At 41.1% G+C, this 14,857-nt stretch overlaps 1 protein-coding gene across 1 annotated transcript in view; it reads left to right on the top strand.

The window, feature by feature from the left end:
* myo5aa (myosin VAa) overlaps positions 1–14,857 on the top strand; it is a 52,719-nt gene that overhangs the window by 18,013 nt on the left and 19,849 nt on the right. Inside the window, exons 5-14 of the mRNA XM_073464819.1 lie at positions 827–983; positions 3,066–3,209; positions 5,942–6,023; positions 7,502–7,609; positions 7,855–7,961; positions 9,295–9,560; positions 9,759–9,840; positions 9,948–10,088; positions 11,459–11,584; positions 12,403–12,486. Coding sequence (XP_073320920.1) covers positions 827–983; positions 3,066–3,209; positions 5,942–6,023; positions 7,502–7,609; positions 7,855–7,961; positions 9,295–9,560; positions 9,759–9,840; positions 9,948–10,088; positions 11,459–11,584; positions 12,403–12,486 — 1,297 coding nt within the window. The remainder of the gene's footprint in view (positions 1–826; positions 984–3,065; positions 3,210–5,941; positions 6,024–7,501; positions 7,610–7,854; positions 7,962–9,294; positions 9,561–9,758; positions 9,841–9,947; positions 10,089–11,458; positions 11,585–12,402; positions 12,487–14,857) is intronic.

Genomic DNA, 14,857 nt, shown 5'->3' with positions numbered 1-14,857 from the left:
GCTTTTCTCTGCAGGAACAAACCAGTAGATCTCTTCAGCCCCCCCTCGGGGACAATGAAACAAGCACATATACACAGGTTTAATCAGCTGCCCCTCCTTCTCTCACACAGGGCAGCCAACGTTCAGTGGCACCACTCGACATGGGAGAGCCTTGCATGCAGTGTAGGGCTGAACGACGAATCATATTTATAATCTATATTGAATATTACTTCGCAGGAAAAGGAAACAGCCAGAAAATCCAAGCAAAGCAATCGTTCCTGACTCAAGGAACACCTCCCAAAAACTGTATAAGAAAAAAATGAAAGAAGAGCTCAATATGCTCGGGATGAATTGGGAGCCATAGGTGGAAAAAATGCCAATTGCAAAAGAAGAAATGATCTCAACAGAGCCGACTCTCCTACCAGCATCTGGGACTTGTTACAAAAGATGAGGGCACAGTAGGAGGAAGCAGTGTTGCCTCAGGAATTTATCTCATTTCTTGGGATAGTGAAGAGGATGGCCTGCTGGATATTAAAGCATGTAAAGGCACACAGGGGCTTATAGGGTGTGTTGACACCTGCTCTGCTTGCAGGCATTCAAAATATTTTGTTGATCTCACTTTCTGTGTGCTAACCCTGGCTTTGTTTGTGTCACTTAGAGGATTGTTACAGATCACAGTAAAACATCACCCTAATTATTTATCATCACAGACTAAAACACGGCCTACTGCCAGTCAGAGCCAATATTTAGCTTCTCTTGACTTGACTGGTCAAAATTGGGCTTTATAAGTACACTAACGTAATAAATGCGTTTCTTTATATTTTTTTGTTTTTGTTCAATTTGTCAGGGATGAGAGAAACCAGTCGATCATTGTGAGCGGGGAGTCCGGAGCAGGAAAGACGGTATCAGCCAAATACGCCATGAGATACTTTGCTACGGTCAGCGGCTCTGCGAGCGAGGCCAACGTGGAGGAGAAAGTCTTGGCTTCCAACCCCATCATGGAGGTGAGGAGTGGAGGCTGTCTGCTGAGAAAGACCTTTTGATTACTGTCAGTTTTATCTGTTTCCTGCTGATACTCAAATATCATCTCTTAAAATATCAAATAATGAACATGCTCAAAGCTTTTTGTGAGCATTTATTTATAATTTGTGCTGCTGTTTGTAATAACTCATTAGATGCAGAATCGCTGTCTAGATTTACAGATTTTTTCCCACTGAATTTGTGAAATCCTGTAATGCGACTCGTGTAACGAAGCTCCGCTCCATAGCCGCAAATTTTTCTTTTAAGTGCAGTTTGTGAATGCAGTTTTTTCCTGGCAGTTTGTGAATAGACTCTTGTTTCTTTGGCCCAATTACACCACTATATATCCACTTAGTTGATTTGTAAAAGACACAGGCTGAATGTCATGCTGTTTGTCCTTCTCCTCTCCTCTTGTCTCGCTCTCTTCTCCACTGGCATTTACTTACTGCCTCCCCTTCAGTTTCTCCACCACACTCTGTGTCTTTCTGGCCCTCGAGCTGCTCTCTGCTGTGATAACACAGCTCTTATCCTTAACTGCGTGTGTGTTTTTGTATTTCTTCCTGTAGAGTCATAAGAACAGGAGGAGTTGGAGAGCTCTCCTGTGCCCATATGCCACTACCCCCGCCTCCCCTACTCGTCCTCCACCTCCTGCCATCCCCCACCCTGTCTCTGCTCTATTAGCATCGCTCTCCCAGCCACCACTTTCACCTCGAGCCAATCAGAGACAGACTAGCAGAATGAATAGAGAGCTTTCTTTCGTTCGTCGCAGTGATGTCACTTCAGCCCCTAAGCCTCGGCGCAGAGTAGATGGTTGCATCAGCCTGTTCGATATTACAAAACCTGCGTGTGTGAGAGCAGCAGAGTGTTTGTGCATGGTGTTTATATGTGTTTGGCTGATGCAGGCAGATATTGGAATACCTGCTCTGCTGAAAGGCTCCTTGTCTGCGGTGAAAGACTGTGTGTTTGGCCTTAACTCAGCAAGAACCCTCTGTGCTCACATTTAACTCTGCTCAAGCCGGCTGCTTGTGTAGCTGGGATGTGTTTTTGTGTGCGTGTCTGTGCGCATGGCCCCACCCGTCTACTGACAATTCCTCGTAGAGTCATTGATTAATCATTTATATTGAACTGAGGCTGCTGACTACAGATTTAGATTTACAGTAGCTCAGCATGAAAAGTCCATCAGTGTATCCAACAACGTGTCTGTGGAGGAACAGAGGTTCATTAAAACATGCTAACGATTTGTTAGGTGTGTGTAGAAGAGGTTCTGGTGCGTAGTGCTGCGTAGAGACTCACTGAGAATTGAATGAGAAGATTGATACAACTCTCATGTCTGTATGGTATGTAGGAAGCTAACACCAGCAACCAGTTAGCTTAGCTTAGCATAGAAATAGAAACAGAGGGAGAGGGCTAGCTTGGCTCTGTCCAAAGCTTACAAAGTATGCCAACTAATGCCTTTAGTGCTCACTAATTAGCCCCGTGTATCTCGTTTGTTTAATCCGTACTAGAACTGAATGCACCCACAGCAGTTTTATGTGCCAGACTATCTTTTGGGTGGGGGCAGTGAATTCCTGGCAACAACAAGTCTACAGGATTTTATTTATTCCTTCTGGCCAAGAAATAGTCAAGCTGTTGTTACCTTTGGAGAGAGCCAGGTTAGCTGTTCCCTCGTAGCCTGAATTTGTGGTCAGCTAAGCTAACCAGGTGCTGACGTTAGCATCATATTCACTGCACAGGCATGACCGTGGTATCAGGCAAGAAAGCAAATAAGTGTATTTTCCAAAATGCTCAAGAGCCGAAACACATTTTCTCTGTGATGATAGGTACTTTGTTGCCTCCTTGTACTTTCTGCCTCACCATAGAAACAATAACCACAGTAAAGACTCCCTTTCATTCTGCTGTTGTATTATCCTGCAATAACTGGAACTACCGTTTGTGCTCAGTCAATTTGAAGCCAAATGGTGTTTAAATGAAAATGTGCTGCTGCACCATCTGCTCTCTATAAGTTTAAACACTCTCACCACAATATGTTGCATCTCTTTGCATTTTGTCTTTCTTCTGTCACCCAGGCCATAGGAAATGCAAAGACCACCAGAAATGACAACAGCAGTCGCTTTGGGAAATACATCGAGATCGGCTTCGACAACCGCTACCGAATCATCGGCGCCAACATGAGAACATACCTGCTGGAGAAATCACGAGTGGTGTTTCAGGTGAGCGCACAAACGCACACTGAGGTTTGAATGAACATACACAGGGTGTTTTGTTGTACGTACTTACTTTCTTATATTTCATTGACTTGCACTCCATTACTCATTATGGGCTGTTACCGAACCATCTTAGTTACATGCAAGTTAGTACAATTCTTCATTTTATTCTCAACTGGACTCTTGAATAGATAATGCAGTTACCACTTTTGTGGAGTCTTTTGAAAGCACAACTTAAGTCCAACTGGCCTTGTCGTGTCCTTCAGTCATATTACCTGGTTCCTGATATCATATTTCACTCCTGCTGAAGTGTCCTTGGTCCTGAACGTGTTGTACATGAACACACACAGCTCTTTAGCTGACCTTACAAGCAAAAGAGGATTTAATTTGTTAAGTATCGTCTGTGATTTGTTATTCCTTGACATTCCTTGACATTGGAGGTGTTTTTGCTGTATGAGTCAGCACTAATGTATTTATATATCATGTACTACAGCCATAATGCAACACATACAGGGGATTGTTGGCTGGAGTCAAAAGAGTTGAGACTGTACATTTTGAGGTCATCAAGGATGTTTATCTGGAAACAGATAACAGCGATGAGATGCTAGTGTTGCTGCACACACGATATGCACACATGCATGCATGTACAAATAGTTTTCCTTGTGATTTGTCATATTGTTAAGTATCTAACTTGGCTGTACAACAGGTAGAAAAGAAAAGAAACTTGTGTAACCCCAGTTCTCTGAATAATATGAGTGAGATGTGAGGCTTATGATAGCCCAATAGTTAAGATGCATACCTATATGAATGCAATATTGTCTCTGTCTCTACTATTACTATCAAACAAAAGCAAAAATACCAGAAATTATTTAAAAAAACATAGATTATTGAAGACCTTAACTCTTCTCGTCCAAAAGGCATCGTTGATTTGGACGGAGTAGTGGAGAGTCCCAGGGGTTATTCAACAATAATGTTTACTCTGCTCAAAACTTTTTAAATTGCTGTAACTTTTTTAATATTTCATCGCTCCTCACATGCTTGGTCTCCTCACAAGTATGAAGAAGTGCAGTCAACCAGACACACACGAGCAGTTTGTTCAGTAGCAGTCATAAAAAATACTCATCCCACACTAACTGTCAGTGTGGCCCTGGTGTCCTTTAGAGCAAGTGAAGTATGCAGCAATAACAAAGACAAGGAGGAGGAAACAAAGTAAACCCCAAACCAAACAATCCATCCGTCACACTGGGTTACCACCTGGCACTCCTTTCCTCTTCCCCCCTCTTTTTTATCAAAAACTTTCTTCCCTGACCCTTACCTTATCTTTCTTATCCCATTCTCTCTTATTACAGCCAAATCAGTGCACATGTTTCTGGTTTGCATGCTTTGTTCTCTCCAGATGAGGTTTATCTACTTTTCCTCTTACATAACTGTCTTGTACATTCAGCGGGTGTATTTGCTCACTGGGGGAGCCAGCAGGGCAGGGTCTAGATAAAGACGATAAATATAGGTATTTTAACTCTGCACACACATTAGTACTTGAGTGCTGTTGAAGAAAGTGCTGTTGAGGAATGAGGATGTTGGCGTTAAAAAACGTGATCACTTCCCTCTTCACATTTTTCTCATGCCTGGCTCCAGTACCACCCATTTATAGGTGTGTGTGTGAATGTGTTTGAGTGCAGTAGCACCAATGTAGGACACAGGTAACAGATTTGTTTCCTGCTTCGAAGCCTCCTGCAGACACCATTTTCACATGGAGTAATTTATTTGCACTGGAAATGAATCGGTAGCTCCAGATGTCTCTCACCGACAAGCGTCTTTCTGTACGCAGTTTTTACAGTTTTATTGGCGGTTGTATTATTTATGTGCGTGTACTGTATGATCTATCAGGTAGTACCTCATCACGAGAATACATGACAGGTGGGCCACATGTGTGTTGTGTCTGTTGGCGATAAACATGTAATGTTCTCATCTGACTGACTGACTGACTGAATATCTGTTGACATGCCCTCGAGCAAGGCACACCAACTGCTCCAGTCGAGCTTCCAGATGTTAAACTGTCAAGCCATGTAATGTAAAGAACGTGATTGTACATTTATGTAGACAGATTTTCCCTCCATTGATTTATGTTGAACTAGAATGGCACTCGGTAGAGCGCATACCTCCGCCATGGCTCAAAAGTCCCTTCACTCATAGATACCAGCCACTTAGATATGGCAGATATTCTTATCAGAATCTGTACATTATTAACGAAAATGTCCAAAAAAGCCCTATTTGCAATGTTAAAAAAATCTGTTAAGTAGATTTTGTGTAATCCTGCTGACAAACCTGGACACAGGTGAAAACCCTAACCTCATTTAGAGAAATTAAAGGTGCATAATGTAGTTTTAGGGAAGACATTTTGATCAGAAGAGAAAGACTGATATTTTTTCTTATGCCTAAACAAACTAAATAAACACACTCTCCTCATTTTCATGACTGAATAAACAAACTGACCTTAAAGGACGACACAATTTCATACTGTTTTACTGGGAACCTCTGAGAACAACTTGTTTATTCACTTATGGAAAAAAAAATATGTTTGTATTATTCCACATTAATATTGTAAATATTAAAATTCTGAGTTTTAATTTCTTCTCCAAAATGACATAGTGCTGATGTGTTTGAATATACTAAGCATGCTATACATGTGTGCATGTAGCATTCCCCTCTCATCATGTGATCCTCATGTTTTCTTCCAGGCGGACGAGGAGAGGAATTATCATATCTTCTATCAGCTCTGTGCATCATCGCATCTACCTGAGCTCAAGAATCTGAAGCTGAGTAAGTCTCATGTTTGCATACATGGATCCACACGCAGACAGAGCTGCACAGTTGACTGTTGGCTTTGACTGTACATTCACACCATGAGCTTTTACAAACACCACAGCTTTATATCTGCTCAGAAGGAACAACTCATCACTTTCATGTTTTTCAGAGTGGTGAGGTCAGCTGCAGCGCAGAGATGGCTGACCTCGAGCACACGTTGAATACATCAGCTAAAGCAAAAATGAGCAGTGAACACAGAGGAGCTGATTGTAAGAGCACTGTGTGAGCTGCAGTGGCCTTCACAGCAGGAAAACTGGAAATACTTCAGATCTAGCATCTCAGTGACTCATCGACTGAGCCAAATAAAAAATAATTAAAGTTTAATCGCCAGTTTTCCCGATTGATTTACCCAAATAAGAAACACTTGGAACTGATCCTGAGCAGGAACCACAATAGAAACCGTATATAAAGATTGTTTACACCCTTCACTTCTCCAAACAAAATAAAGTACATTGAGATGTCTGAAGAGCGCTGCCAGATATCACATTTTATATCACATCAGACGAATTAAACTCATTGACTCAGTGGCTGAACAGGCTCTCATACAGAGCGCTCCTGCTGTGGACCTGCACCTGCTCCTCCTAGTCATGGGACACACACACACACACACACACACACACACACACACACACACACACACACACAGACACACTGCTGGCACTGTCACTTACAGCCACTCAGTTGGCACTCTCTCTCTCAAACACACACACACTCGCACACACACACACAGCTGCTGTCTTTTCCTCTCCTGCTGACTTCCTGGCGCAGTAAATGGAGCGGTTGTCACAGTCGTGTCAGTGCCTTAATTCAGTGTAAAATGTGTATAAAGAAGCTAATTGTGAGAAAGTTGAGCTAATATCATTCTTACACAGAAGTGCTCTTCATTTCTCTTATTTTCTGAGAACCCTGAACCAATCTGCGACGTCATGATGCCATGTCAGTTGATCTGAGACTGTTTTCAGACTTCATGTCACTTCGAGTGAGTCAGGATTTGAGAATTTGATTCCGTATTTGCTGATAAAGAACATTTCCACCCACATGTAAATAACGGACTGCGGGAAAATAACTTGTATATTTTTTTCTGTCTTCCGGGAAACCCTGCAGTGCTTTATTTTCTTTAAACCAGGACCACTTAATAAAACTTAATTGACAGTTCAGCGTTACCATAACAAACCAGGATGTTGCTATGGTTACTCGCAACGCTACCTTAAGCACTGACTGGGAATGATCCCACCTTTGTTGATGATGATTTTGCTTTCAACAGACAGCTCCTCCTAACTCTTCTTTTTCTTAAATAAAGACACTTTCCAGTGCAGTTCTGCATGATAAAGGTGTATGCTCTGGTAGCACAGTTGTACTTAAGTTGCACAATGTAAAACTGCACATCCTGCATGTTGTCTTAATATATTCGCCCTCTCTGTCTCTCCACTCAGGCAGCGCAAACGACTTCTTGTACACCAGGCAGGGCCGCAGCCCCGTTATCGACGGCGTGGACGACACCAAGGAGCTTTGCACCACTCGCAATGCCTTCACACTGCTCGGTAACTTACGGACACCCACACGTATAAATAAATATCAAATCTCTGTGGATGTTCGCATTGCAATCCAACATGTGTCGTAAACTGCTGCTGGATACCATATCAACTGAAAGTGTTGAATAATAAGATAATGCACTTTGTGGGTATAGTTTTCTAGCCTCTTGAATAAAGCTTAAGGATGAGCACGGTAAAGTGGGGTCACAACTCACTAATAACCAGTCGTCTGTCTGTGTGTTTTTCCTCTGCAGGTATTAATGAGTCCTATCAGATGGGGCTGTTCCAGGTTTTGGCTGCTATTCTTCATCTGGGCAACGTGGAGATAAAGGACAGAGACTCAGACAGCAGCGTCATTCCTGTGAGGATAATATTTATACTGAAGTAGTGATTATCAGAGCGACGTGTGCAAACAAACAGCATGATATTCACAACTTTATATTTGTAGAGTTTCATCTTTTTTTCCTAGACATGTTTAGAGTTATGTATTCATGGACTCTTTTCTGTTTCTTAAACACATTTCTGTTCGTTTTGAAGGAAAAAAAATTAGTCTTCATTTGACTTCAGTTGCCCTCCTACATTATGACTCATGCTTGTTGTGAGGAATGGCAGCAATCCAAATGTCTGAATGTATCAGTACAAACACCACCAGCCCCCACCTTCACCGCATAATTGGAAATAAGGCAGGCATATGTCAATACATGTCAATCATCAATCATACCTGTATACAGAATTAAGGTTAACTGTTTTTGCTTTAGGGATGTAGCGATTAAAGATTTTTGATGGTACGATTATGTCCGAGGCAAAATCCCGGTTTCATGATTGTAATGCATGAATTTATTTTTACAAAACTGTGGATTTATAAAATCACATGAGCATTTTTAATTAGGTTTAGTCGGATTTTCTCCATAGTTTCTTTGTTGGCTTTTGTTCTTAACAGTCGCTGTCTTATGAAATCAGAAATAATACAGTTAAAGGTCATAAATAAAAAAATAACAAAACGTGGATATATCTCTTTAAAATTAAATATAAGCTAAACGTGATGTTATTAGCAAAATAATCAAATTTCCCTTTTTTTGAGAGTGAGAACAAACACTCTACAGTTACAAAACTGCCAGGCTTCAAAGCGCCATTAATAATGAAATCTGTTAATCGCTGCATCCCTGCTGTACTCACATGAGAAGTATTGCTTTCATGTCATAAACATGAACAGTTTGAAATGTTCAAATAGTCAAAAGTTGTCAAGAGATTTGCTTTTCACAAGCCTTGTGCTGAAAAGACACAATACCAAGTTCTCTGCGGTTAAAATAGCATTAATGTGACGACCTTAAATAAATTAGGTTATTCAGAAACAAGTACTTGGCTCCCACACAGCGACATTATGCACTCATTCACTTGCCCATTTTCCCATATTCACTTCTAACAATGTGGATCTTTAAGAGGTGCACTGACAACAGTATTTGCAACATTGATACATTAAGATGTAAATATGAACAGAAATGTTACGTTCGGCCAGCAGAAGATCCAAGAGGAATATCAAGTGAAGAGGTGCTATAATGCTTTGCTGTGTATTTGGACCTCTTGTTTACTTATTGCATCAGCCTCCATCTTGTGAGGGGAAACCACATTTTCATAGCAGACATCTTGTTGGGTTTCTCCTGGTAATGATTCATGTCTCCTCTTTTTGTCTGTAGCCCAACAATCGCCACCTGATGGCGTTTTGCGAGTTGGTAGGCGTGACCTACCAGGACATGTCTCAGTGGCTGTGCCACAGGAAGCTGAAGACGGCTACAGAAACATATATCAAGACCCTGCCCCGCTTGCAGGCCACCAACGCCCGTGACGCCCTGTCCAAACATATCTACGCCAAGCTCTTCAACTGGATTGTAGAGCACGTCAACAAAGCCCTGATCACCAACGTCAAACAGCACTCTTTCATCGGGGTCCTCGACATCTACGGGTAAGTTCATGTTCAGGGTCATTCAGCTATTTATCATTCATTTATCTGGATTTGTTAATAGACATTGTCTTCAGAAAAATGTAAAACAAAGGCAACAGAAATCTTTTTTCCAAATTTTAACTGGATGATGTAACTGAACAGGTTAGCCTTGTAGCCGATGTTATCCAGCTGTTTGACTCGTCTATTCCTCCTCTCAAGGTTTGAGACCTTTGAGATCAACAGCTTTGAGCAGTTCTGTATCAACTACGCTAATGAGAAACTCCAGCAGCAGTTCAACATGGTGAGCAGCATATGTTTCACCTAATGCATTGCACATTATAGTGACATATATGTGAAATGGTATTTTGTCATGTATTCAGCTTAATTCCCTCCTACGTGTGTGTGCAGCATGTGTTCAAGCTGGAGCAGGAGGAGTACATGAAGGAGCAGATCCCCTGGACTCTGATCGACTTCTACGACAATCAGCCCTGCATCAACCTCATAGAGGCCAAGATGGGCATCCTGGACCTGCTGGACGAGGAGTGCAAGGTATCATTTTTATCTAGTCCATTAAATAACATTTCAAATAATTTATATTATATGTACTGCAGCTACTCTGGTAAGTTACCATGATTGAAAGACACAAATACAGAGAGCACATTATATTTGAAAATATTATATAATGAATAATCATTAATCGATTAATCGCAATCAAGAAATTAAGATGGGCACAAATACATTAAAACGTCTCTTGTTACAAATAACACATATTTGCTTATAAAATATTGCAAAAATGAATTACAAAATACTGATGTGAGCACATTTATTTAATTAAAATACATAAAGACATTCTATAGAAACTGAAATTCTTCCATTTTAGGCATTTAGTAGCCTCCATATGGGTTGGATTTTGTTGGACCAGTTGTCAAATATGGTAATTTTTGCAGTAAAGGCTTTATAGATGAAATGATACCAGTGAGTTTCACATCTCTCTTGTAGAGAAGACAACTCAACCTTATTATATAATATACAATGATGTGTACCTCAAACATTATCAGTAATGATCTCAAGGCAAAGCGACAGACAGAATCAGAACTCTTCTTATCTTCTAACAACAGACTGCATTGACTTACAAACTAAGAATACAGTTTCATAAGATGATTTCCTCATACTGAAGTCAACGTTCTCGTTAATGTAAAGAAGCAGGAGGAATGAGTCTGTGCTGCATATTGAGCAGAGGACTGTGGGCTGTGGTTGAGTGCCCACATTCTGCTTTACATTTTATTTTGACAGTGGACCTGTCAGCGCCTCCCACCACGCACTAGACACAGCGAGTCTCCAACACCTACACTTACAGTTCACATCAGAGTTCACCTGCAGGAAGGAAACAAAACAATGACCACAGACACGAGAGACTCTCTGTTCTTCTTTCTGTCCTTCCAGCGTACGTAATGAAACTGAATGAGAGACAAAGCTTTTTTCAGTTGTATCCAATTCAAAGTTTTGAGCGTATATCAGAGTTATCTGAGTTGATATTCTGTTTTCAGTAAAGATATCTGTACCATTGACACACTATTGCAGCTCAGCCAGATCACTAACAATGCTACCTAATCTCTGTATCTCTGCAAGGCGGTTTTACAGGCTGTTGACATTAAAGGTGGTCCACATTGCTAACATTATTGCAGGGTAACGCAAACACAAAGTAGACAGTTGGTTTGACTTCTCAGCACAGAAAAATTAGAAAGAAATTGTCCTCATGCTGTGTAACCAGAAAAAAGAAGAGAAACTTGTAAGACGTAATTCAATCCAATACAAAAACTCTGCCTTTAACTTACTTCAGATGCTAGTTTTGTTGTCTTTCAGCGTTTTTATAAGCAGATATATTTACTTACTGATATTGTTCCACCTCTCTTTGTCAGATGCCTAAAGGTTCGGATGATTCGTGGGCTCAGAAACTTTACAACACCCACCTGAAGACCTGCTCCCTCTTCGAGAAGCCGCGCATGTCCAACCGCGCCTTCATCATCCAACATTTTGCTGACAAGGTGGGTTTACCACAGGACTGATCAGAGGTTTTCCATTCATATTTTGTTTTTACTAAGCTAAAACACCAACCACGTGGCGGGTAGCAGTTTGTGTTACAAAGTGCCTTTTTAGCTCAATAGACAACACTTAGGGACAGATCGGCTGCAGTGGCTGCTGCAGTGCTGGCGTGAGGTATTTTTAGGATGGCTGCAGGACAGCTGACTTTTTTTTTATTGTTGTGGTTTTTACACAAAAAACAGATGAGCGGTGAAGCGTTTAGCATGTGTGTGTGCTGGTGTAATGCACTATAGTGTAATGGGTTTCATATCCTGTAATGAGGTGCTGTGTGACGCAGTGTTATTTTTCACGTCTGTTTTTAGATCCTCACTATAAGGTTACAGATAAACGGGTCAAGGACTAATGCAGGCTTTCCCCCGAGGCTCCGCTGATATTAAAATGGGATCCTTGGAAACATTTCAGACAAAGTTTTAGCAAAGATTGATGTTGATGTATTTAAAGAAAGTGGCACCAGAAGTCTGGAGCTTGCTTCAAGACTTTATTGTTTGCCTCTGAGCTGTAAGCTGTAAAGCTGGCAACCTCAGTTTAAATGAAAAACAAGAGATGAAAACATTTTCTTTATAAATGCACTCTCAACATTAGGACAGTGTGAACACACCGGTTACTGTGGGTCTGATTATTTGTTAAATCCTGAAGGAAAGTGACAACGAGTACAAAAATCTAAACTGTAAATTCTCATCTGGAATGACTCACTTTGTAAAAACCCAGTTAAATGTCTTGATAGTTATTCTGACACAAACCATGCTGTGTTGTCGAGCAGGTGGAGTACCAGTGTGACGGCTTCCTGGAGAAGAACAAGGACACAGTGAATGAAGAACAGATCAATGTGCTGAAGGCCAGCAAGGTGAGGAGCACAAACACAGGCACACATCTCCATTACAGTATGTACAATCAGTGGGTTTGAATACATCCATGCACAGCTCAAAGTAATATGAAGCATCCACTGAGATCAAAGCCAATAAGCCTGCAGCTCATGGAGAGCTGTGGCACCTGGTCTATTGTTTACTGAGTGCTCAGAGAAGCAGCGCCCTCCACTGGCCGTGTGGAGACAGTGTTGACACCAGCCGTGAAGACGAACGCTCCATCCTGAAAGTATATGATCCCAGAGGTTTAGGTTTTATTTATACATAATATAAATCATCCAAATAAATGTATGACTCAGCCTTAATAAATGCAGTGTTATGTAATAATAGTATGAATATAGAGTCGATGTATGTGATGTTACATCACAGCCTTATGCAGCAGAAAACTGCACAAATAAAAATGATCTTTTACATCACAGCTGTCTTTAAAAACGCTCGAAGAAAATGTTATCAGACTGGAAAACCGCCCTCTACACACACATGCGCACACATGCGCACGTGCTATTAAGCCTAAATTACTCAGATCACCACAAATTAACATCACGTGTGTGTGTGTTATAGTCTTGGTTGAGGATCAGTGTATAAAACCCAGTTGGGTCAAAAGGCACTTAAGCCTTTCAAATCCTCACTGCTCTTTTGGCTCCAAGCACACACACAAACACACAAACACACACACACACACACACACACACACTTAGACTATGATGTCGTGTGTTTGTCCCAAATGTTCACAGTGACCTTCGACTGTTCTCTTGTAGACTTCAGCAAGAGCAGAATTAGGTAAGGGTTGAAATACTGTCTGCTCTAACCTCTAACACAATCACTTAACACACACACACATGCACACACACACAGATACACACAGAGTCACTGATGTATAGTCTGACTGTTGCCATGGAAGTAAGTAAGACTTAAACATTTGGGATTAAATGGTAATGAGCTCTTCATGAGACTTAATCTAATTAAGTTTCATTTTACTTCCCTGCCAAGATTATCCCATCATTTGATGTTTGCGTGTGTGTGTTTGTGTGTGTGGGCGTGTATGTGTGTGGGCATGTGTGTGTGTGCTTTTTAAATTGTTTGGTACCATGCGGAGCACATCTGTAAAATTTCAATTAAAAAGGGAAAGCTTTTCTTTAACTGTTTTCTTTTTACTAGGTCAACCTTGATTTATTCACCTGGTAATCACCTGCTTTATTGTCTCCAGCAACAACATATTGAATCCTCCCTCAATGCTCAGAGAATTACTGAAAAACAAATCTTCTTCAGACATTTAGCAGCTAACAACATTTCATCGCCATGTAACACATTAACATGCAACACACCAAATGAGGATGTAGAATATCCTCACTGTGAAGCACCGAGGCAGGTCTGTTTGAACAAAGAAAGGCCTCCTCGGACATGCACCCTGACACACTAAAGGATGGAGGGGATGTACTTATCTCAAGCTTGTGCTGTTCATAGCCCTTCAAGTGTACACAAAGTTAAAGGAAATGTCTCTTTTACCATAGATTGGGTCTTATTTTCACAGTTTTGGTTGACAACTGGGAACACAACAACATTGCTACAATGCAACTGGGGCAAGAAACGCACAGTAAAATGATTGGACAGGTTGTAAACAAGCCAACAGTGCAGCTAAATTGTTTAAAACAGTAAAAGGCTTGCTACTGTGAAGATAACAGAAAGTGATCCAGTTATCTTTGTGACAGCGGCTTCAACAAAAATACCACTTGGAAACACTAGACAGGGAAAAGTTTCCTGTTTCCACTTTAAATTATCTGGACTCAAAGTGAGCACACCTAAAACGTTGCTTGTAATCCTTCATTGCACAGAAAACTTTCTGCGTGCACAGCTGCGGCAAGTGCAGTCTGTAAACTCTGATGAATGTTTACATTTTACCTTCACCATCATTTTCTCTTCCAAAGACAAATTGGCCAAAAACTACAAAAAGAAGACCTAGGTTGTATAAAACAGGACTACGATTAAATATTCCAGCACTGTAATGGCTCAGCAGCCCCTGCATTGATCCAAACTGTGTTGGGACCTGCGAGGTACACAGGAGTCTCACATTTGTGCCGACGGCTGCTTGCACATCCAATCAATACAGTGCTCTCAAGAAATGCCTGATGCTGATATTTCCCATGATGCATTGCAACCCAGGGATGTGATCAAAATAACAACAGATACAATTCCACCGTCTGGCCATCTTCCAGCCACAGACATCCAACTTTTATACTTCATGAAGGGTTGGAAATCAGTGAAAACGCATCCCGGAGTGGTCAGAGAAAAATCATCATCATGTGTCTTCCACCCATTTCAGCTTCATCTTCGGTTACTTTTCGGTTTGAATCA

Source organism: Pagrus major, chromosome 4 (assembly GCF_040436345.1).
Source record: "Pagrus major chromosome 4, Pma_NU_1.0".
Taxonomy (NCBI): Eukaryota; Metazoa; Chordata; class Actinopteri; order Spariformes; family Sparidae; genus Pagrus; species Pagrus major.
The sequence above is the reverse complement of the archived record's forward strand: the minus strand, read 5'-3'. Positions and strand labels throughout refer to the sequence as shown.